Raw genomic sequence first — 23,526 nt, forward strand, 5'->3', positions numbered from 1 at the left:
AGCTGTTGTTAACTAAGATAAATGATATGCTATATTTATATATATTTGCTAACTTGAGACCGGCTAGATACTCTGTACGAAATGGTATCCTGCTAAAATATATTAGTTCTTCACTTTTAAAGCTTACGTGTTTTGTTTCTGCTGAGCTGACGAAGTCGGATACGCAAAAAAAAAAAAAGCTATAGAAACAGGGTCTAATAAAAAAACGTCCAGAAGCTACCAAACCTATAACAATGAGTCAGATATATGAGTCGTCGATAAGGTTTTTCTTCATCCTACTTACGGATCACATTGAGAGACTTCGAAGTTGCAAATTCGCTATTTGACTGATATGTGGTTGAAGTTAGTCATTTGAGTAGTTCTTATCCGATTCCAGATGCAATTTACTTAGACATGGTCAAAGTGGTACTTACGAACAATGTAATTACTCTATTATCTTTCTATAAAAGCAAAGGTCATACAAAATAAACACTTGCGACAATTCTATTTCCTGGCGTGGCTTCGTTATGTGTGAAAACAGTCATAAATACTTATGACTGATAGAGCAATGTTTTAGTTTTATAAATTTGCTCTAGTGAACGTGGACTTCTATCTAGAAAAATAATCCGACGTTTGGGCATGCGGGTCCGTTTAGAATTAAGAGCATTGTAAGAACTACGAATATGCGCAGCAAGCGTCATTAACTACTGGCATATGGGTAATTTGCTTTTCCTGATCTATGTTTCCGCAAAACAAAGCTTCGAAACGGAAAAAACTAGATAGACCATAAGCAGGTGGAGCTCTGAGAATAATGTGTATTTAGATCGCGAAACCAGCTTCAAACTACGCTTCAAGGCTGGACATAGATTAGGTACACTAAACGTGCACTAAGTAGGCCACCGAGTGACCCCCTATTCTAGGCAGAACACTCCACGATCTGGAATTTTTTAACTTCCAATTGTTGAATCGGTTTATCGTATCGCCATATCGTTTACTCGATATGGATACGATTATACTTACATGTAGAGACAGCAAAAACATTGGTCACACCGTAGATAAATAATTTTAATGACAGTGCTATTTGACGAGAAATTGTAGTTCCGAAACTTTACACTTCTATGGTATATATACTATAATATAAATATATACATATGTATAAAACGGTCAGGGGACTTTTGCCATATGCTGTACTTGCGGTAGCTAAAGACGGATACCTGAAAATAAATAGTAAAGATCAACTTAACCATTGCAGCTAATTTTACATTGAAACATTACTTAAATACAAATTTCAGCTGGAACCCTTTCGAAGGGTTTCGAACACAATACATTCATTCGCAATATTAAACCTAATTATTTCTAGTATGAAAAGTGTTTTATGTATATACATATATATATATATATATATAGATATATATATATATATATATATATAACCGCGTAGAAATGGAAACAGCGAATCTACGCCACGCTGTTCATACGAGATTCTTGTTTATGTTGTCCAGGGTAGAGGGCGTTGTCGGCATAGGGTAGGCGATTGTATGGAAAGAGCTGCGTTTGCGGCCAGCGATTATAATGCGGGAACTGCGTCGGGCTTTCCCCGTGGGGCTATAAAAGCTGCGCTCTGTTGTTAGTCTGAGGCAGGTGTTACTTCTGTCAGTTTATACAAAATTTACTTACTGAAGTTCGTTATCGGTCGTGAATAATTTTAAATACACAATCGCACGTCGGGCCTTGTGAAGGAATGTCTCCATGGAAAAACGGTGTGTATCGTTCATCTAGTATGGAAACATTGTAAGCTGTGCAGTTTTCATCTAGTTGTACTTATTTATAAATAATTTTAGTAGAAGTAAATCGTGTGAAATCGTCCGTAGAGCATGGTCGAAGGTTATGGCTTTTCAGGACATAATGCGATAACCAATACTGAACACGTCGCATCAACTGTTTGAGAAATAACAGACGCAGAAGTTAGCTGCTTCGAGCTGTTTGGGTTCTTAATCGATTATCGATAAAATCCTCTATAAGTAAAAAGGAAACGTAAAATGTTTGAAATGGAGCAGTGAAAATATCTATTTAGCTCAAGGACATAATTTTTTTCCGCTTATCGATATGATGACAACTCACCACTTATTAAACCGGGGCTTTTCTGGTGCAGAAAGCAACATCAAACACGCAAGATTTAAAATATCGTTTTTGCTGCGAAGTCGGCTTTTCGTGTTTCTAAAAACAAGATGCACGTTAAAGCTACAATACTACGGAAGCTACGATAGTTTTTTTTTTTTATGACAGTAACTAGCTAAAGTTACCACCCACCCACCTACCTTATCCTGAAGAAGTTTTGGTACTTACCTAACGCCAGTCGGTTAGCTTAATTTTCACTCTCTGCTATCCTGTGTAATAATAAAACTAGCGAAATTTTTGTAGAACGTGACCGATTATTGAAAACGTATCTCCTCTTGTTTAGCGCGATCGAATATTTATTAATTAGATCCTAGAACATTGTCAAGTACTCGGTCTAACGAGATCCTGAAAAACCCGTGTTTTCGCTGTAAATTTACAATGATTTTTTAGGCGATGTAAAATGGAGAGAAGTGCGTTTATTCAACAACAGCCGCGACTTTCGCCTACAAATTTTATCGCTAAAAACTCTACGAGCTATGAACTCCAGTTTACTAAAGCTTCAGGTCCAAAGTAAGTGTATTGCATCGTAAAAGTTAAAAGAATTGTTTGCGATAAGCAAATGATTTTTGGAAATGGGGTCTGCGTGGCCTTTCGTCTTCAAGCTGGGGGTGAGCAATGGGCTCGAATCAGTTGCGTCGTAGTCTTATGTGGCTGGGCTATCGTTACAAAAGAACACGGTTGGCTAAAGAAGGCATTTAGGCTCTGGTCCATTAATCCTTTCAAAGCAATACAACGGCCTATCCAAAAGCTGTAACAAAGCTATAGGTACCTTACAGAAAAGCGACGAAACGAACGAATCCTTTGTAAGGGAATTGTAGCAAAATGCTTCACCCTCATTAGCTGCCACATTATTAGGTAGCACGCGTACCTACAGGAAGGTCCTTTGAGACTCCAGGTTTAGAAAAAGTTTGTAGTCCAATAAAAAGTAATTTGTTTCAATTCATATAATTATTTTAACTAATTTAATTAAAATTACTTAAGAAGCTTAATTACTTACGATAAACAAAAAGCAAAACTTATCGAAAGTTACGGGAAACAGTATGCATGCGCTTTACCAGTGTATCTGGAAGTTTTTAATATGTAATATTCATGAAGTCTTAATATGTAATATTCATTTGTGTACGGAACCCTGTGATGGCTCGTTGCTAGGAACTGTAGTTTCTCACAGGCCTGGGTATTTCGTTTAGTACCTTAACGATATAGTCTCCCAGAGTGCATCAGTTTGTCTGCCGAAAATATACGCCATTTCAAGTGTCACTTAAAGGTGTGAATTATCAATAAAAGAGCATAGCCTAATAAGCGTAATTTTAAAGGCGTGAAATTAAAAAGTGAGTATGTAACATACATGCACATAACACGAACTATATATATATATACATATATATATATATATATATATATATATACGGGGTATATTCCTGCCTTAACCCTAAAAATAATAGGTTTAAAAACCTTTTAAATTAAAAAACACAGTAGAATTTTCCATATTTAGTTAGTTGTTAGCAAAGTGCGGAATGGCCTCTTAAGTTGAAGACGGTACATGCAACATTGGTTAGCTTTTAGTAAGAGAGACTAATATAGTCTCTCTCACTAAAAGCTTTCCCAGCGGATTCAGACCAAAAAATGATATTAACGCAAGCCCGACTCGGCCGGTTTGTATGGATTACGTGCTGATTCTGTTACAATAGCAGAATTGCTATTGCTTGTTGCGTTCTTCATTGATTGTGGGCGGGAGCAAAATAACACCATTGTAAACTATCCATGCGAAGGCTTGTTATATTCGCCCCCTTAGTCAAAGCAGGCTCTCTTTTAACCACATTGGTAGGAAAACGTAACCCATGTTTTCAGCTTACGTGTGGTGTAGTGGAAACGTGTTTGACGAACCTACTTTCCAACGTATTCTCCGTCGGAGAATACGTTGGAAAGTAGGTTCGATGCTGGAACAGATGATGAACTTCGTTTTGTGCATCGAAGGAGCTAGCCATCGTTTTCCGCCTCCTCTACACGTAGTTTTTTATGGGCAACCTCATTTTTACAGTTAGAATCGTTTGTTGCCGTCAGTCAAGGGAGAGGTGGAAATAGCTACGTTCGTTTATTAAACACTGTTAGCTAATAGATTAGAGCTCAAAGAGTTAGCCGAGGAATCATCGGTAAATGGTTATCTGTGCCAGTACAATTGGATGGCCCACAAGAGTCAAATTAGGGTTAAAAAACCTTGAAAGCAGCAATCTTGAGGTGTTCGACACCGGCTGATTGGCATTATTTCGTTGGGGGGCGAGTAAGACTTGGTCCCGGCTTCATTTGGCATGTAGGTAATGTAGGTAGATGTAGAAAATTCGCTAATTGGCAGTCTGGTCTCAATGTGAAATTCTAATTTCTAATTACTGTTCGATGAAACTGAAACATACGGGTAACCGCACTCTCAAAAAAATATTAGTTTTAAATTGTTTAGCTGGATAACAACAACAACAACAACAACAATAATAATAACATAACACTATGCACATTTTAATTACGTATGGTGGTGCCTAACCCGTCGACAAGTCTCGAAATTCGACATGGTTATATCGTAATGGCAGGCCCTAGAGGAGTAAAATCCAATGATAATATGATGAACTTTCAGCCTTGATTTAATGGTACAGTTCCACGGCGATGTACAGCTTCACCTCGCTTTGATTGAAGACTTCCTCGAACAACATGACGGAGTAAGGTACGATTACTACATTCTGTCTAACATAATATCTGTCAATGGCAGTTGTGGACGAGAAACATGAAGCATCTATTTGCATATGTACCAGTCTGTCTTGGTGTTGGTAGCATGTCTACCTCGTAACTTTGATACGCGAAGTGGTCGAAGTTTAAAACCAGCCGTAGACGCACTTCGAATCGTGCTTCACGGGAATAGAACTGGAAGTAAAAAAACGTTTCTATCTATCAGCCTCTTTTTCGACGTATTTTAAAGAGGTAGCTTAAAGACAAGCAACTGGTATAAAGACTAGCACTATTAGTGGTTCGTTCCTCTGCAATCGTTTTTATCTTTGATGATTTCTAACATAATTCAAGAGTACTCAAATTCAGTTAACATCATTCTTCATTTTTACTCGTACAATGAATCAGGTCTGCTACACTTCGCGAAGTCGCTCGTAAACCCGAACCAAAATTTTATGAAGATTCAACTTACGTTGTAAGTTTTAATTTTTAGATTACTTAAACTACTAATAAAGTAAAGTAAAATAATATTACCTCCAAAAAACAAACGTTTGTTCCGTTTGAGAAGATCAGTTTTACTCGAATTGTTCATACGAGTGAACAGATAGTCGAATCAAGCCAGCTACGATACTGCCTTATGCTTGCTTACAGACTTTGTCTTTCCATCTGTTTAACAGGTATTGTACCGCGTTCAATTGGAATGTTGCAATTTCACGCCAGAACAATGTCGTCGGCGGCTTCTCGAGCGGTGGTGCGCGGAAGTACCCCTCTGGGCTCAGCTATCAAACCCCCCAGCGCCACTTTCCGGGGGTGCGGTCGCTGTTAGTTGGGAACGATCTCACGAGGTGCAATTATGTCATCTTTCGATCGGAAACCTCGTCGGTAAGATCACTTAGATACTTATCGCATATGACTATTTTTTTTAATTAAATAGTTAAAACATAACAGTTGTTTTTTATAACTATTTATTTTTAATAACTTAGGATTCACAAATATCGAATGATGATGGTAAGTATGGACTGGTAAATGATACTGCAAGTTTCATTCAGGTCTGTGCTATTTGTTATCGTATAACGCATACGTGCACCCTGTTTACACTACACATCGGATTCAATTGAAACGCGAAAAATCTACGTTTAGCTAAATGTTGTAGTAACTGATTATGGAATATCCACTTCTTCCCTCAGAAAAGCGCTCTGCTCTATTTTCAGCATAGCTTTTAGAGCAAACGTCCGACTTCCGAGTCCCTGACGAATCTCGGATTGAGCTCTGCTAGCCGAAACGCAGCGTAGACTTTATACATTTATTTTTTTAATAAAAATCTTATTACTATATAGCATGAAACCAGCAGTGCGAACTTCTCCTCTATTTAGCGTATACTTATTTGTTTTCCTAATAGGAAGTTCGTTGTATCTAGAACACCATCGGCTGAGTGGCCTCTCGAGTGTCGTCTGGGACCATTGCTCACAGGTGCTATCAGCTTTTGTGGAACGACCAGGCGTTGGTGTCCTTCGTCTGTCTGTACGTTACAGTCAAATCAGGCATCTTCTCGTTACCTTCCAGGATCGAAACCATGCCCATATATTGCTTCATCTGCATACGGTATGTTTGCATACGGTATGTTGTACAGCTTCTGTAGGTGGATTTGGAGAAGGAAAATGACATGACGAGTGGTGGGCCCATGATCAATGACTGCCTTTTTTCTATCGTAGGTCGCCTTGGTGTCCTTCGTCGACAGCACACAACTAGAAGCGCAAATGTCCATTGGGGAAGTCAGTTTAGAGGACGTGACAGCGTATCAACGAAAACACGATCTCGATTCCATCGACGCGTGCTTTCCATCAACGAGCGAATTTGGTGCTTGTCTCACGCTCAACCTCATGGCTCGCGCCGGTAGTGAAACGGCTAGTATCCATCCACCTTTTTGTCGCTAGAGATTTTTTTGGCGCTAATATCGTGAGCCATTGAACATTCCTTTGCTTGTACATAGAGCTGCAGATTGGCTGGGAACGCATTTAGATGGTGCTATTACAATAGCGTGCGCTGCTTGCTTTAGATTAGGTATGTTAACCTGGCTTTATTTCGGTCGGTATTATTACGTTGTGTAGCTGTCGAAGCTGTTTAATCGGGTTGGCCGGAAAGTGGGTCACTACGGTGAGGTTGCCTATTGCCGGGTCGAACGGCGTCTGCTGCCGTCGGCGGAGCGGATTCGTCTTTATACTACCCGAGATGCCTTTGTGCAGCTTCTGGCCACGTTCGAGATTAAGTACGCGGTGTCCGCCGTCTTCTCCTGGAGCGATGAAGTGAGAAAACACAGCTGGGCTGGTTGTCCTGTCTAGAGATAAAAAAGTGTCCTGTCTAGAGATAAAAAAGTTTTAGGATCTTCTGACTAATGACAAACCGTTAATGACGACGAACCACAGTTAAACACTGCAGTCGAATATAACACAACAAAATTCAAACATTTGGCTTAACCGCGTTCTTCCTCGCCAGGTGATAGATCAACTATATGCATACGGAAGAGTCCGTGAAGTGTTAGAGCAAATTCGTAAATTGGAGGCGGTGAGTCCCCGAGCTCTCGGACTAGCATTGCGGGATATTTGTACCTCTCTGGAGAACGGTGCGATCGTTGATTTTGATTCAGCGCTTCAGTTACAATTTGAATTCCATGACGCGAATGAAGGCCCGGTACCTGGAATGACAGGTGAGCACATCGAGGATACCAATTGCCAATTGCAAAGATTGCCAAAGGCTTTAGCAACGCAATTCCGCTTAGGGGAAAAAAGGCTCTGTTCAGATAAATATGCAGTAATTGCTCTTGTTACCGAGCTTAGGTAGTTAAAGGGGGCAATGTTTAGGCTAGGCTAGGCTAGGCTAGGCCTAATTCTAATGGGTTTTCTACGGACTATTAGATTGCTGATCATCGTACAATCTCCATTTTAGTGGCGGGCACGGTGTATGTTCGTCGAGTATTCGTTACGCCGACAAGGCTAATCCTTCGCTTCCCAAACCTTCACACACAGAATCGTATCCTACGCCATTTTGACTCGGAATTCGCGATTCGAGTCTCGTTTCGTGACGACAACTTAGACAAACTAACGTTTTCGGTTCTATCTATGCGTGACAAATTGCAATTTCTCAATCATGTTGTTGGTAGCCATATACGTAATGGTATTACGGTAAGTTCACAGATTAGTCTGGATAAATATTATACTATACCGATCAAAACAGATCAGGCGTTCTGCTTCGTTTTTTAGCGGCAAATGTTTAATGATCAGCGCAATATGTCGACGATGACTTCATTACCGTTTGCCTCAATATGTTTTCACCCAAATATTAAAGGGTAACGGCCAAGCGACTCCCGCGTCCGTCTTATACACGTTATGAATAGCAATTCAGAAACTAGTTGGCGGGAGAAGCATGATGATGATGATGAACATTTCCGGATCTTCAAGTACTCGCCCGTTTGTCGGGTCGGACAGCGTTACAACTAAGGGTGGCTAGTTCATGTAGTGTGTAATTAACATATTCGACAGTCAGTGCTCATATACGAGTCTGTGCAGCAGAAGTGCAGCGGAGACCATAGACAGACAGAAGCGAGGCAGACTGTGGACAGAATCGCAGCGGGTATATCGTTGCATATGTTATACACATCTAAATAATTGTCTCTTGGACATCAGATTGGCGGGCGGAGATACATGTACGTGGCGGCTTCTTCGTCACAGCTGCGCGATCACGGCGTATGGTTCTACGCGTCCGATCTGGCCGGCTTCGATGCAGCTTCGATTCGCCAATGGATGGGCGACTTCAGCAATATCAGCAACGTGGCTACTCGGGTCGCACGAATGGGACAGTGTTTCTCGTCGACCCAGGAGACTGTCGAAGTGCCCCCAGCCGAGGAGCTGCATGAGGACGACATATGGCATCCGGACAGTGTACATCCTATTTCGCAACAGCCATATTGCTTTTCGGATGGGTGTGGGAAGATATCGCCGGAGCTGTTGCAGGAAGTGTGGAATAGTCTTCCTCATATCACGGCACAACGACCTTCAGCATTGCAAATCCGCTACAGGTATCGTCGTAGCAAGCACGCTACCTGTCGGTAACTAATTGGACTTTGCGGGGGTTCTATCCAGGACTTGGCTTGACTAGACTAACATGTTACGTTAGAGCACCAGCTCGAAACATTTAATATTAGGTCGTTCAGTACGAAATGTGACAAACATTGATCTGTCGTTGATGGAAAATGATGATGATGATGCCACTTTATAAACGGTGCGATAATTTTGCCGGCGGTTTGGTCACTCGAGATACACTTGGTCTCTTATCTCTAATCTAGTTAAAATCAGATCGCTCACTCGGATAGCTTTGCCCCGGCCTTTAGCGGGTGAGGTGAAGTGAGCCGTAAAAAAAAGTCAGTTACGGATACGACGATATTACAGCGCCAGAGTGTAAGTCTTGTGTGCTCGATTCTATTATTATTAACACAGCGCGAATAGTTGATCTAGAAAGTTCAGGGAAAAAAAAAGAAAAAATTATATGAATTTCGTCGAGGACCCCTTGCGCAGGTAAATAAAGACAAGTCAAGCTCTGTGCTAGAAGCCGACAAATCGCAATGTCCTCGGATTTTGGTGTATGTAACAATACGACACTTGTTCACCTCGGTCAAATAACAAATAGGCTAAAAAACAAAAAAAAAAAAAAAAAAAAAAACCAATTGGAGAAATAGGTGCCGCACGATTTGAGCAAGGATCAAAAGCATAAACATAGAGACCGTTGTTTGTTTTTGCTCTCACGTTACAACAGTGACCCATTAATCCATCCACAAACTTGCCACTTGTGATGAAAAATTGGTCTTCTACAATGGTCGCAGACGATCACGTCAGCGGGCGGATGGGCAACAGAACCGACGGAACATCATCCCGAAGCAGACGTGCAACAAATGCAACGTGTGTTGATGATTTTAACACAGGTGCATCCGCCGCTACAGCTTCACGGGTCCTGCTATTTGGATTTCAGCTGAATGTACTATCAACAATTGGCGAAGATGATGAAAAAAACAGCGCATTAAACAGCGAAAATTAGTAAACCGAGGTAAACTACTTCTATTGTACGAGAACGCTCGATTTCACACCGCAAGGGTCACGGACGTAAAAAGGCTCCATCATAATTCCCCAATTTCTGAAAAAAAATTCACCATAATAACGTTTCTACAGCTACAGCAGCCAGATACACACACACACACACACACACACACACACCAAATAGCAGGAGATTTGTATTTACATGTCACGTTTCATACTGAACAGCCTAATACTGACAATAATAATACAGTCTGCAGCGACCAGAATTGTTGATGAAAAGGTCCGATCAATAGATAATATTTAAAACAAGAAGGCCTGTACGTTCTGTTAGTTATTTTCATCTATTGCAGAGGCTGTAAGGGGATGGTGTGTCTTGACCCAAGGCTACAGGGACGCCAGCTGGTCCTGCGTCGATCAATGGTTAAGTTCGAGTGTCTGTCGAATAGAAAACTTGAAGTGATTAAATGGTCGGCACCGATGAATATGTTCCTCAATAGACCTTTAATTGCCATTCTTGAACATCATGGCATTAAAGCTGACGTGAGTTCACGATGATATCACCTATTAATAGGCTGGCCTATACAAAATTTTATTTTATTTTTAATATTAATTCTGTTTCCCGCTACAAAGGGCACTAGCATCGTTGTAACAAAACAATACCTGATCCAGCTGAGAGAACTCATATTTCCTGTACCTGACACTCACATGCAGCACACTATGCAAAATGCTCAGTGTCAACAGTCACCGGCGATGTGGTGTATGGTAATAGGTAGTGGTTCTGTGCATCCTCGAAATTAGATCCTGGAGTCTCAGTTGTGCTCATTCCATTTTCAGGTATTCGTTCGATTAGAGCTGGAAATGATTATCGCAATGGCAGACTCCTTAGTGTGCGAAGCGTCCGCTTTAAGGGTTCTTACGAACTTCGTCAAGACGCCTATTCCGTTCGGCGGCCTCGCGGAAATGGGCTGGCAGTTAGTCCACGACCCATTTTTCACAGCGATGCTTTTCGACCTACTCAAAACAGCTCTGTTAGGCCTCAAAGACAAGGCTAATATTGCTATTCCAGCAAATGAAGGACGAAACATGCTTGGTGTTGTAGACGAAACGGGCATACTTGAATATGGGCAGGTGTTCATTCAGTATACTGAGATACCCTACATTGATGTAAGTTTTCCAAAAAAAAAGCCTTAAAAACTAAGCATTCTCTAGGGCATTGCTATTCGAATATGAGCAGGTGTCCCTACAGTGTACAGAGATACCCTATATTCGTTCTTTCGTAACCTGCTCTACCTTTCTACTATCTCTATTAACCTAGCGAGAAGTAATCTTTTAACAATTCCGTTTGACAAGAATAGCTTTTAGCTAAACATCATATGACTTTCGCTGCCTAGATCGCTGCAGCTCGTTCGTGCATTGTAAAGGGAGACGTTGTCATTACGAAGTGTCCTTGTCTACATCCTGGCGACGTACGTCATCTAGTTGCTGTGGACGTGCCGGAGCTTCGCCATATACGCGACTGTGTCGTGTTTCCGTCCCGCGGGAAGGCGCCGCATCCATTCGAGATGTCAGGCTCAGATCTCGATGGTGATGAGTACATTTGCATTTGGAAACCTGAGCTTATCTTCACGAATAACGTCGAACCTCACTTGTACGAAGACAAGTCGACTCATGGCGGTGCTGCGTTCCAGCGGCCGGTGCATGAAGTCAGCTTTCTGTGCAGCTACATCGCTAACGATATGATCGGGATCATATCTAACGCCCATCTTGCCTGGGCAGATCAAAGCGGTCTTTTATCTGATATGTGTTTGGCTCTTGTCGACAAAGCGTCGAAGGCATTGGATTTCGCCAAAACTGGACAGTCGGTCGATTTACACCCAAATGAGAAGCCAGGGAAGTTCCCCGATTTTATGGAAAAAGGCGACCACAAACACTCGTACCAATCTAACAAGGCGCTCGGTATTCTCTACCGAACCGTGCGACAAATTATGTCAGTGAACAATACGCGACTCAGTCAAGGCCAGCGCTTTGTGCCGTTAGAGGTTCCCGGTTGGCAAATGTTTCGAGAAAGTGCAATTGTAGCTGTTCAAAGATATAATAAAAGATTGGCGGACATTATGGAGCAGCATGGTATTATGTCCGAGGGTGAGGTTTTCAGCGGCCGTATCGGTACACTCAACACCTTTGACACGGTCTGTTTTTAGGTATCTTATCGTTATAGTATAGAAAATGTATTATTGATCCGTGAGGATCAGTTGTTTTTCCTTGTTCTCTTCGAATATCTTGCTTGTAAGATGTTTAACTAAACAATGTTAGGAAACTAAGCCAGGCTTTAAGATAAGGGTTGTTGAAACCAAACTATTGCGATCTTGGTACGATTGGTATCTTTAAATGAACGCTGTTAATTTTAATAATTAGTCTCGACAAGAAAAGGCGTCAGTGGCACAATTAGTCGAACGACAAAAGGCATCTCTAATGGAAGACACTCGCGAGTTGTTCACAGCCGAGCTCGAAGAGGACTGGGCATTGCTGGAGGCGCGCGGAGCAGAGCAGCGTCGAATGCTACGGCTGCAGAAAGCGTCGGCGTGGTTTATGGCCGCTTACGTACTTCAGCAACAACAACAACAACAACAACAACAACAAAGCCCCGAAGCGACACCGGGTACCAGATCCTTCTACTCGTTCCCATGGTGTATAGCGCACGTGATCCTTGAGGCGAAATGTTGGTTACAGCAGACATTTCCCTGTGCGTGATATGCTTTCTTACATTCACGGTACCTTTTTCGAGTCAGTATTTCTATACGTATATTTTTTTTTTTATATCTAACATAAGAGCATGGGCGTGGATTCGGCAGTCAGCGTCTCTTTCTTGTCTGGTCGACAGCAATGCGGACTGTACATGAACTCAGCGAAAGCAGGGATAACATTTTGGTACGAGTTGTTGATGAGCGATTAGGTCTACTTTCGGCCGTGACGTCCCACCAGCGGGTCCGAGCACATCTCACCGAGTGGCTGTCTCAATTATGGCGACGACAATCAGAGCCACTAGCGCAGAACACCATCGAGTCGATTCGGAACGATGGCGTCGTAGATTCCATTGGAGGGACATCAGGCAAATCGGTATGCGCCGACTGCTTTGGCCAAATCTACAATAGTTTTGCTGAGACTGTGGCTCTGCCAAGGCAGTTGATGAGCGTTGGTGAATACCTGGTAGCGTTCCTTGAATTTGTGGCATGTGGAAGGTGTGAATATCCAACATCTTGTCCGAATTCGTCGTGCACGCGACTTTTTTCAAGCGATTGTCCTCTGCTCACTGTTGAGGCTTCGAAGGTCTATGTCCGTTTTGCAATAGACAAGGATCCGTGCTTCTTGGGCCTGCCATGTGTACAGGGCGTCCATCGAGTCAACAATGTCATCGTTGATGGTAAGCCTTCGAACATGTATTATTAATTGGGGCAAGAAAACCTTTCGCGCATTGCACGTAAATCGCATGGCTCGTATGACTTTGTTGCTGCCGTAGCTCATGTCCATATGTCTTAAATTTGTTACAACTGTATCCTTCAAGCGCCTGCCGAGAAAGTAAACATTTCGGAGAAGTTCTTTCAATTTCTGGCCGAAGACGGAGGTCGTGCATGCTCGAAGCTGTTGTCTTGCTGGACGGGCGTTCAACACATTAGCATTCGAATGTATCATCGACACCAGCCCACTACGCATTCACGAGGCCGAGCTGCTAAGGGACAGCAAATAGGGAATTCCGTCAAAGAAGATGGTCGGGGCCATACGCTGCTTGGCGGGGCATGTTGTAGTATGAAGGTTCATTATTGCGGGACAGATGCGCAGATATTTGCTATGCAACAGGTGTTGCGTAGTGACAATCTCGAGACAGCGCTCATCGAAAAAAAACCCGAACTACTGAACAAAGAGGAGCTCAAGTTAGCAGTTATTGGCTTAGGTAAGTTTTACCGGAGGGTTGGACATAGTTAGCTTATATAATAATAATTGATATATATCAATACGATGGTATGAGGCTATGAGGTATACGTAATACATAGTCTATACATAGAGCCAGACGTCTTTTGTTGCAATCGTATGATTTTCTCTAATCTAGTCTGTGCCGGACGCCGTCTTTTGTTGCAATCGTATGATTTTCTCTAATCTAGTCTGTGCCGGACGCACTACCTTTATCCTCTATGCAAGCATCTTTGATTAAGCTCACTGTAGCAAACTCCTTTTACTTTCTTCCAGGTAATTGATAGCTTAAATGCTTCCAGCAATAATCGGAAGCATCCAAGTGACCTGTTTTGTGACCACGGTACCCTCTCATACAACGCGCAAATCGGGATGTTCCTATGTTATTCTATGGATAAATCTTTTTTTTTTCGCTCACCCATATCCCGCACCGTTCCTAGGCTTTGCTGTCAACGCTGCACAGCGTCTGCATCTGACCATGAATTCAATTACATTAAAGGTCGTTATGTCACGGAACCGCTTTTATCTGGTAGACAATGTCGAAAAATGCACTGGTCTTTGGACATTTCAATGCGGATCTTTCCATTTAGGGTCGGCTTTCCCTCTTTGTGAACTGTTGCTTGTTTGGGTAAAAGGTCGCCCCGTGTTGGCCACCCATTGCGCTACGCGAAACTGTTTGGCGGATCCGCACTCTTCGGCCGCAGCGCTACCATGCATCATCATAGACACATCAGAGAGAAGACGTTCGAGCTCGAGACAAATGGCGCGTAAACAGTAACACCTGCTGTGTTTCAAGTGACAGTGACTGCTAAGGATGGCTGAATCTGACCTGGTGAGTGAAATCTGCCCTTCGGTATTTTGGTATAGTTTGTCAAAGACCAAACCGACGAACTGGTTACCGTTCGTTACTAAGTGCCTTATTTTGTGCAGGCGATGCAATTGTTGACGCGGCTCCAATTAAAGTAAAAAAACTGGATCAAAGTAAAAAATGGATGACAAGTTTTTTTTTATAGGTAACTGCCGTGGAGAATTTGGAAGATTTCCTATCAGGCCCATTAGAAGGCGGGCTTCGTTTAGATGGAGGAAGCTTAAACTGCAAATCGAAGGTAACGAAGTTCGACCGATCAATCGTGGTATAGGGTAACTGGCTTCCTATCCATAAACTATCAAAAACATCATATTCCCAAATATTTAATAGAACACAGTCTTAGTAAGGTTTAGTTTAAGATGGTGCCAACCTACCAAGTCGTGCATTACATAGTTATTGCAGGTCAGATTATTGTATCATTATTAGCAAAAGCTATTCAAAGCATAACAGTAAACAGACTGATCAAGGAGATTGAAAATGGGGCACTATCGGAGACGCAATATAGATTTAGGGAAACATGTTCGATACTAACAGCTGTGGACAGGGTCCTCGGGATAGCGAGGGAGGAGACGAGCAGCACACTGGAGACCCGGAACTTCGTGTTGCTAATCCTACTAGATATTAGAAATGCTTTTAATAACTAGATATATTACAAATGCTTTTAATAGCATGAACTGGGGAAAATTGATGGAAGCACTGGAACGAAAGAGCATCTCTTATGTTTGCGCAGGATCATCAATTCATACATAGCGGATGGGACACTGCAGGAGTCCCGCAGAGGTCTGTCCTCGGTCCAACACTATGGAATTTAAGCTACGACGGCGTTCTGTAAATAACGGGTCTACCGGAGGGGGGTAGAGACTATAGCATATGCAGATGACCTGGCTCTGATAATCAGAGCCCGGACAGAGGTGGAATTAGAGAGAACAAGGCTAACGACTCCCTCCAACTCAAAGAACGATGGATGAAAGAACATCTATGGCTAGCCAGAAGCAATATACCTAACTGGAAAAAAAGAAGACCACAGATTTTTGGGTTATACCTTGGGAGTAATGATTGACACTGCAATGACTAGAAGAGCGACATATTAAACATGCAGCTACAAAGGCAGAAAGTCAATTTGTCGCGAATACTGCCCAGAGTAGGAGGTGCCTCTGGTAGCCGAAGATTACTGGCTAGCCGAAGATTACTGGCATTAGTAGCCGAGGCTAGAGCGCTATAGGCAGCCCCTGTATGAGCAGAAATGGCGCTGAAGACCAAAAGACAAACGAGATATATTGCTGGCTGCTCAAAGAATAGTCGCAATACGTGTGGCCAGAGCGTACAGAACCGTGTCAACCGAAGCACTTCTAGTACTGGCCAAAATGGTCCCATGGGATTTGCTTGCCATAGGAGCCGAACGACGACAACATAATGGCCCGTGAGGCCACGTTGAACAAATGCCAACAGCAGTGGGAAAGTCTCCGCACTAACGGCCGAGGAGAATCTCCGGGCAGTTGGACTCGACATCTAATACCAGATGTAAGGAAATGGATGCGCGGCAGTCACGGAGAGCTAATATAGCATTCCTGCCAAGTCTTGTCGGGTCATGGACAGTTGCAGACATATATGACAAAGATCGGCAAGACGCAAGTGGACATCTGTGTACGGGTGTCGGGCACGAACGACACTCTTCTTCACTGCCAGTCAGGCACTGTGGTCAGAGATAAGTCGCAGCAAAGGGCAGCGCTAAGGAAATGGTGGAAATGATGACAAAAGACAGGATGACCTGAGCTAAAGTTACGGCCTTCTTTGATGATATTATGAAAAATTCCAACTTGAAAGGATCACACGTAAGAGAATAGTAGGACAGGCCCGAAACAATCACGGGCCTGAGACACCACAATTGGTATTAACATGGGGTACGGTCCCCCTCGGGACCCAGCGTACCTGGTCAAGAGGAAAGTCAGAATGGAGGATGGACTGGAACGGTTCAAAGGGAACGAAATGCTTGCGTTGAAGTCAGGTTTCGAAGTAATATCAAACACGACCCAAGCTGATAAAGAGGCCCAGGGTCTAGTGGGTGACGATCCCACAGTAGCGGACAAAGCACAATTCAAGTGATAAGTGATGTCTGGACTGCGTAATGCATTTCCCGTTTACCTCCAAAAAAAGGTCAGCCTATTATTACAGATTCACTAAACTATTACACTCAGTATACCGATGTTTAGCTCTGACGAGTTTCTTACTAATATTCAGGTGAAATGCTCGCTATTGACGTCATCATCAGTGTAGTTGGGGGCCTTGATGCGAAGTTCATCGAAGATCTTTTCAAGCTATTGGGTGGTTTGCGTTTACAGAGGTCAGGTTCGTATAATGTAAAGCAGTAGACTAATTATGTACTCTCGTACATGTGGCGATTAACATACACGTGAAATCACGCCAATAAAGACATGGGTTAAAAAGCATCGGTACATATCGTAATCAATAGCCATCGTCTGATTATCTGTCACCTGTGTCAACCCCACCCCTAACACTTATCATCTGTGTCAACGAAAAAATTTAAATACGACGTTTTTCATTTCCTATGATTGTGGTAATATTTTGTTTTTCCGAACCTCCCAGTCACGGGACTGATACACGTGATATAAGATCCAGGACTTCATATTGACTTGAAGCTGCTAAGTGCTGGTCAGGTAATCTTGACCAAACAGCCAAGGACGCTGTTGTGTTCGCTCAGCTGTAGACGCCCGACGATGCCTGTCATAGACTATACGGCTTCACTGTGCCCATTCGAGATCGCCGTACAGTAACTCCGCTCCCTGGACTAACGGCTGCTGATATGGGTCCTAGGATTGGACTAACTGAGTCTACAACGGTTTCGCGTTGCTTGGTCGCCATAATGTCCCTCGCGAGAATTTGTTGCAGAGATCCGTCAAAGCGTCTCGGACCGACCCTTAGGCGTGGTCTCATTGGACCGCGTTGCTATAGTTGGTGTGTTGCAACTCGTTAGTCGGCTGTACGTCGATCGAGGAAATGCCAATTCTTGGGTATCAGATACAGCAATGGCGCGTCGTCCCTTACCGCTGTGCGGCCATTGTTATGAATTACTACTTAGGGTCGTTCATCTCGTTCTCGATCAGTTCGATGATCGGGGATAAATCACCAGCGTTGGCCGATCAGGGCGTAGAACTGCATATTACTACATGCGCTGCGAGGGCGTCTCTGTTGGTACGGGATGCGATTCAGGAGGCTCGAGAGGCATGTGGTGGCCGTACGTTCTTGCGAGCGTCAGGTTTTGGAGCCATTAAAGATCATGACAGAAAATGCACCTACGAGGGACATAATGCCTTCCTCAGCAAACTAGCAATGTACTGCTAGCAGCTGCAGGACTGCAACTATCGAAAAGTTCGCTTCGAGAAGTTCGCTTCTCGATGTAGCTACACTTTGTTTCCGCTGCGCCGAACGAACGGTACACGGACAACGCTAACGTCACTATTAGGTCCACCATTGGCATCTACGAGTGGCTCGTATGGCGTGCGCTAAAGGTCTAGGCAACTTCTACCGGTGATCCTTTCCGCGATAGAAACGAGCCACCAAGTTTTTCTCGCACTTGCCTAGGCCTGCATTGAGGTAGGCATTATTTGACACAGAAGCTACCCATTATTCATATTCAGTTACTAGCTAAATTTATATTGAAAATTTACGCTAACGGTGCCCCTTCCGTTGTGTACCTAGAGCAGCAGACAACTCACTTTTAATGGTTATTGACAACACATCGGGTACAACAGAACAGGTTTGTGGATATAACTATTCTAACTAACTATTGTTACTTTTGTTTTTGGCTTGAGGAGGAAGCAAATTCAACCACCTTATCGTAACCGTTGAGTCTTCGCTGGTTCGTGTTGCACAAAGCAGGTCTTTCTTTGGTCTCTGGAGCCTGGAAAAAAGGTTATCATCAGACCTTTATGCGGGCGGATTCATAACCAGATTCGGTCTTTGTGCGATTCTGAAAGATGAGGCCGTGGGGATTCTGCCCGATTTAGCACTAACTCTGTGCTCGATTACTTGTACGGACAAGCGGCTCGTGACATGTAGGCAGAGAGAGTGGACCAGTGGCACGAGTCCCATGGTGGAGGCAACTCTTAGAAAACCCCACGACGCATGGATACCGGCTAAGCTATAAGAAACTGTAAGAAGCTGTAAAAAAAGTCAAAAGCTTCCTTTACTCGATTGTGGCTTTTTACCTCTTGCTTCAAAAGGTAAAAAGCCACAGTCGAGTAGCGCTAAAGGAGGGAAGGGAGAGAGGAAGGAAAGTAAACGAGTTTTAAGGATTGCCGTCAGTGAGATTGTGCGCGATGGTAATTTTTTTTTACTAGAAAAAAACAGCTTAAGGCTCGTAAGTGTCTGGCGACTCTTCCTTCCTTAAGTTCAAACTGACAAACACTTATTAAAAATAACATCTCATCTTTACCTGTAATTTTGCGAAGAAAGTCGCATCTCGACTCAAAATGCGTTTTATTTAGAAACTATTAATCATTATCACAGTGTGTTGAACTTGAGAGATGCGGACGACTTCATGTCATGTAAGTGTTATATATATATATATAAGTTTATGTACATTTTTTGGCTAGAACATGGAAATTAATAGACAATTTCATTATTTGTACGATAGCTTGCAATACGGTATTACTGTTAATATTATCAGTATGATATTACTCTTATCATCGTTTGTACTGTTGATATAACATAATAAAGGTAAAATGCTTTGATACAGAACATTGGAACTAAGAGACCATTTACTTGTCGAAGCTCCTTCTGGGCATTCTTTTGTATTGTATCTTTTAGTGCACTGCTACGTGTGTGTGTGTGTGTGTGTGTGTGTGTGTCAGAAGATTATTTCCAACCATTTAATAATCTTCACCTGAGCTTAATGTAGTACGGTCTGCAATAAAAAGCCTTAGTTGAATACTCATCGCCTAGAGGATGCGCTGTGTACTGAGCTCAATCATCCCTTGTTAACCTGCAGTTCCTGAATATAGTACAATACAATAAATTATAAAAATAAATATATAGTTATATAATACGGCGGAAAATGTTCGATGATGTATTTGCGTTGTCATTTGGTAAGACAGGGGGAATAATAACAAAGGCGACACACAGTAATACTGTAATACAAAGTATACTGTACACCGATATCTCACAGTGGCAAAGTTAACAACGTCTTCATTTTTGTTAAACGTTATTTATGTTACGATTAGGTATATAAACCCTTGAAGAAGGTTTGGTAAAATCTACTAGCGCGTCCCCTACCTTACTTAACCTTTTCGCCGATTTTCTACATTAGACAGGAAGAGATCAGTCGATGATCGTAACCGAGAAGGCAGCCGACCATATATGTAAACACATTGGCTGATTTAATTGGGATTTTTATTTGTTTAATTGGAACCAATCTAATAGCTTCATAACGATCCACAACGAACGAACCTACCGCGTAGGAGACCGCAAACGGACGGCCATTCAACACAAATTTGTTACTTGTTATTGATGTAGAAATATGTTCGACCAGAATGTTGGAACAGAGGTTTATTTCGTGCTAGATACTGTTCAGGCAGGGCTGGTATATTACTTGGATCTCACTACTGCATTTATATCGCTGGTCCTAATTGTTGCGCAAGCCCGTATATAGCATAGTTCTAGAATAATACTATCTATTAATCATCGTGTATATCTACATGCATGTAAATACCTTGTAATTGGCAGGCCCTCCACCCAACCCTTCCTAGCACACATTGATCTGCTTCTTTCCCTCTAACAAAAAAAAAAAAACACAGGTTTTGATTTCGATATTGAGAGGATCCCAAAGCATGCGATAGTTTGACATACCACATTTTTAATAAATTTCATATAGATTTAATATAAAACATAAATAAATTATTACCCTGTGGTCCTCACAACGAAAAACATTTTTTTGAATCCTGACTAACAACGGGGTCGTTTGAGCAGGACTTCGAAAGATAGAAGTATGACAGCAAGGAGGTCAACACGAAGAGAGCACGTAGTGGCAGGCACAAAACAGGACAAAAAGAGGCTATGACAAGTGGCAGTGGTCCGTCGGTCGACATCGCGAACGGGCGCGAGAGAAAGCAACAATGGACTGCCGCATCTCAGCGATGGCGACTGTTTATTTTGTTAGTTATTCACACGATAAGACGGAGGGAAGAGTGAAGCTGTTCTGTGCGCGAACGAGTCAGTCGTTGACGCTAGCAATGCACCTAGATATATATATATATATATATGTACGCGTTGTGCGATTATGGTTGTGTGTTTGCGTCTGTCCGTCCGTCCGTCCGTGCGTGCGTGCATATTTATGTGCATTACCCTTGAATGTTTGTATGAGAACATCAGAAATTCGAATAACATTGGTGTTGCTGTTTTTCTTTATTCATCCGTTCTGCGCGGTGAGCATTTGTATTGGTAAAGCAGAACGATTCGCGTATCTTGATTGAGGGCTCTACTATGGATGGATGGATGGATGGATGGATAAGAGGCTGGAAAAGCGGGCGGGCGGGCGGGCGGGCGGGGGGGACAGAACAGAAAGAACAGCCAGGCCGTTGTTTGAGTTTGTATTGCCGCCGTGGCTACCGTCGCGATCTATGCCGAAAGCCGACCGACCTTTTCTCGCTTCGTCAACGAATGAACGAGCGAACAACTATACAGCTTGTAGACAGGCACACACGCATGCACATATAAACACGCAGGCAGACGAAGAATCAGGCAGACAGAGCTATACACTCACTACAAGGTTATAGGAGTAAGGACAGCAGCGGCAACGAGGCGACAGCAGTAGCATGTTATTTTAACGGTACGACTAACGCGAGCCGGGCATACACACGTCTCTCAATACACACACACACAACGCCAACAAATACTCGCCCACAAACAAGCCAGAGAGCCATAGAGACGCAGTGAGCAAATGGTAGAATACATAAGGCATCATTCGTCCCAACTCAGAGCAGAGGGCCAAATGACCCCTCTCTGTCGGTCCGCTGTCGTGCTTGCTCATAGATAGCGGTCGGTTGGCTCGAAACGCGAAGCGTCAGAGCGAAAAGGCAGCAGCGGGCACAGCCACAGCAGCGATAGCACTCACAAACAAACAATCGACAGGAACAGGCAGCGGAGGCGGACGATCTGCAAGGGAATAGCAACGGCGTTAGAGAAACAACACGCATACACACATACGGCCAACAAACAACATTGGCGAAACAAAAAATAAATAGATTCAACATCGTGTCGGCGTCATAGAGCACGTTGCGACGACGGAGGGCACACGGTAGACGAGCGGGAGCGACAGCAGCCGCTAGCGGCAACAACAGCAGTAATAGCTACTACCACGACGGCCACTGGCGACAGCGTGAAATAACAAAACTACCAGCGGCAACAATCACAACAACAGTAACAACGTTCATAACGACGACAACGACTGCAGTGCTCCTACTGCCGCCGCCGGTGATAATGATGATCGAACGCCCAGGGAAGGCGTTATCGGAAGAAAACTGATATAAAAGGTGACCCTTCTCATTGTAGAGACAAGATGTGATACTTAACTAGAAGAAAAAAGTGAAAATCGTTTCATGAAGGAAATGACAGGAAAGAAATGGAGACGTACACAAAAGAAGACAGAGGAAAGAAAAGCCGCCGATGACAAAGACAGAGATTTTGATTGAGTAATCTGAGGAGAACAGAACTGGGCCGTGCACTTATTGCCGCCGCTCAAAGAGAGGGGTAGCGTATTTATGTATGTACACAGATACAGTTTTGTGTGCATAAGGCAGTTTTTGCGGATCGTGTTTTGAAGCTGAAATGTTTTGCTTAGTAGAAAATATTACGATACATCATGCCTTTCCTGATAGAAGCCTCATCTCGAAGGGGGAACGCAGTAAGGAGACCGGGAGGGCGACGAGCTGCGCTCGGCGCAGATTGTATAATGCTTCAAACTAAGTAGGACGGGGCGACTATGTCACAGTGTAGATTTGATATCGAATAAACTCGACCAATCCAAGGCTTAGGGGGTTGCCTCAGCTAGATGTTTTCATAAGGTGCCCAAATTCGAGTAGGCAACGATGTTTTTCTATGAAGTTCAGATACGCATTACGGAATTCATCTTCGTTTGAGAACTGCCCTTTCAAAAGCAACAAAGTGGACATGATACACAGTTTCTAGTTGAAACTAAGCAATACCTAGTTGAGGCTGAATGTTTACCACCCCAGCTCCTAGCGCGAAGGCAAGTATCTATGTATTTGTTCCCGAATTCAATCCTAAATCGCGCAAGTGGTCACCGTCTAGCCTAACGTGTAACACACATCGTTTTTGATGATTTTAAACGACGAGACTCGAACATACGAAAACTGATGATGATGTAACCAGTTTTCACGATAGCGGTTAAAATCGTGTCTTCGTGTAGACTCGACGATGATAAAGCTGGACCTAGTTTCGAAGACATCAGCCAATGAGCAAATTTTGACAATAGCTTTACAGCACACAACTTTAAGCCACGAAAGCAATAGTAGAGTGTAGTTATAACATTACAGAACTATAAAAAAAAAAAAAATAGCAAGCAGAATGATAACTGAAATAGGTCCAGTCTTAGGACGCCTGCCAGAAGTTGACATGCTTTATCGATGTGTAACTAATGTGTTCTCTCTAATGATTCAAAACAGGCCACGCCGACAGCGGCTGGCCTTTACGATTCCGTAACCCCTA

At 43.0% G+C, this 23,526-nt stretch overlaps 1 protein-coding gene and 1 long non-coding RNA gene across 20 annotated transcripts; one reads left to right on the forward strand and one right to left on the reverse strand.

The window, feature by feature from the left end:
* Positions 1-1,552: 1,552 nt before the first annotated feature.
* LOC111252784 (uncharacterized) lies at positions 1,553-19,932 on the forward strand. 19 transcript variants are annotated; one of them, XR_015329719.1, is made up of 22 exons: positions 1,555-1,739; positions 2,548-2,667; positions 4,781-4,867; positions 5,275-5,341; positions 5,544-5,748; positions 6,266-6,468; positions 6,579-6,770; positions 6,975-7,169; positions 7,360-7,570; positions 7,810-8,045; positions 8,547-8,938; positions 10,301-10,490; positions 10,785-11,114; positions 11,342-12,139; positions 12,366-12,693; positions 12,832-13,371; positions 13,513-13,899; positions 14,552-14,748; positions 14,930-15,022; positions 15,515-16,938; positions 17,023-17,130; positions 17,389-19,927. XR_015329719.1 is itself a non-coding variant. In XM_022811217.2 (18 exons), exons 1-18 carry the CDS (start codon positions 1,729-1,731, stop codon positions 14,198-14,200), a joined length of 4,500 nt encoding a protein of 1,499 aa, XP_022666952.1. In that variant the 5' UTR covers positions 1,556-1,728; the 3' UTR covers positions 14,201-14,694. The 19 variants fall into 19 exon arrangements, 3 of the variants coding, with proteins under 3 accessions (XP_022666952.1, XP_022666954.1, XP_022666953.1); XR_015329725.1 differs by having other exon boundaries at positions 17,023-17,125; XR_015329720.1 differs by having other exon boundaries at positions 15,515-18,396; positions 18,615-19,928.
* Positions 7,421-23,295, reverse strand: LOC147755130 (uncharacterized). Its single transcript, XR_015329731.1, has 3 exons — positions 20,705-23,295; positions 20,513-20,574; positions 7,421-7,558 (listed from the first exon to the last, which is right to left on the reverse strand). It is a non-coding gene; the product is annotated as an uncharacterized LOC147755130 (long non-coding RNA).
* Positions 23,296-23,526: the final 231 nt, after the last annotated feature.

Source organism: Varroa destructor, unplaced genomic scaffold (assembly GCF_002443255.2).
Source record: "Varroa destructor unplaced genomic scaffold, Vdes_3.0 BEIS01000006.1, whole genome shotgun sequence".
Classification (NCBI taxonomy): Eukaryota; Metazoa; Arthropoda; class Arachnida; order Mesostigmata; family Varroidae; genus Varroa; species Varroa destructor.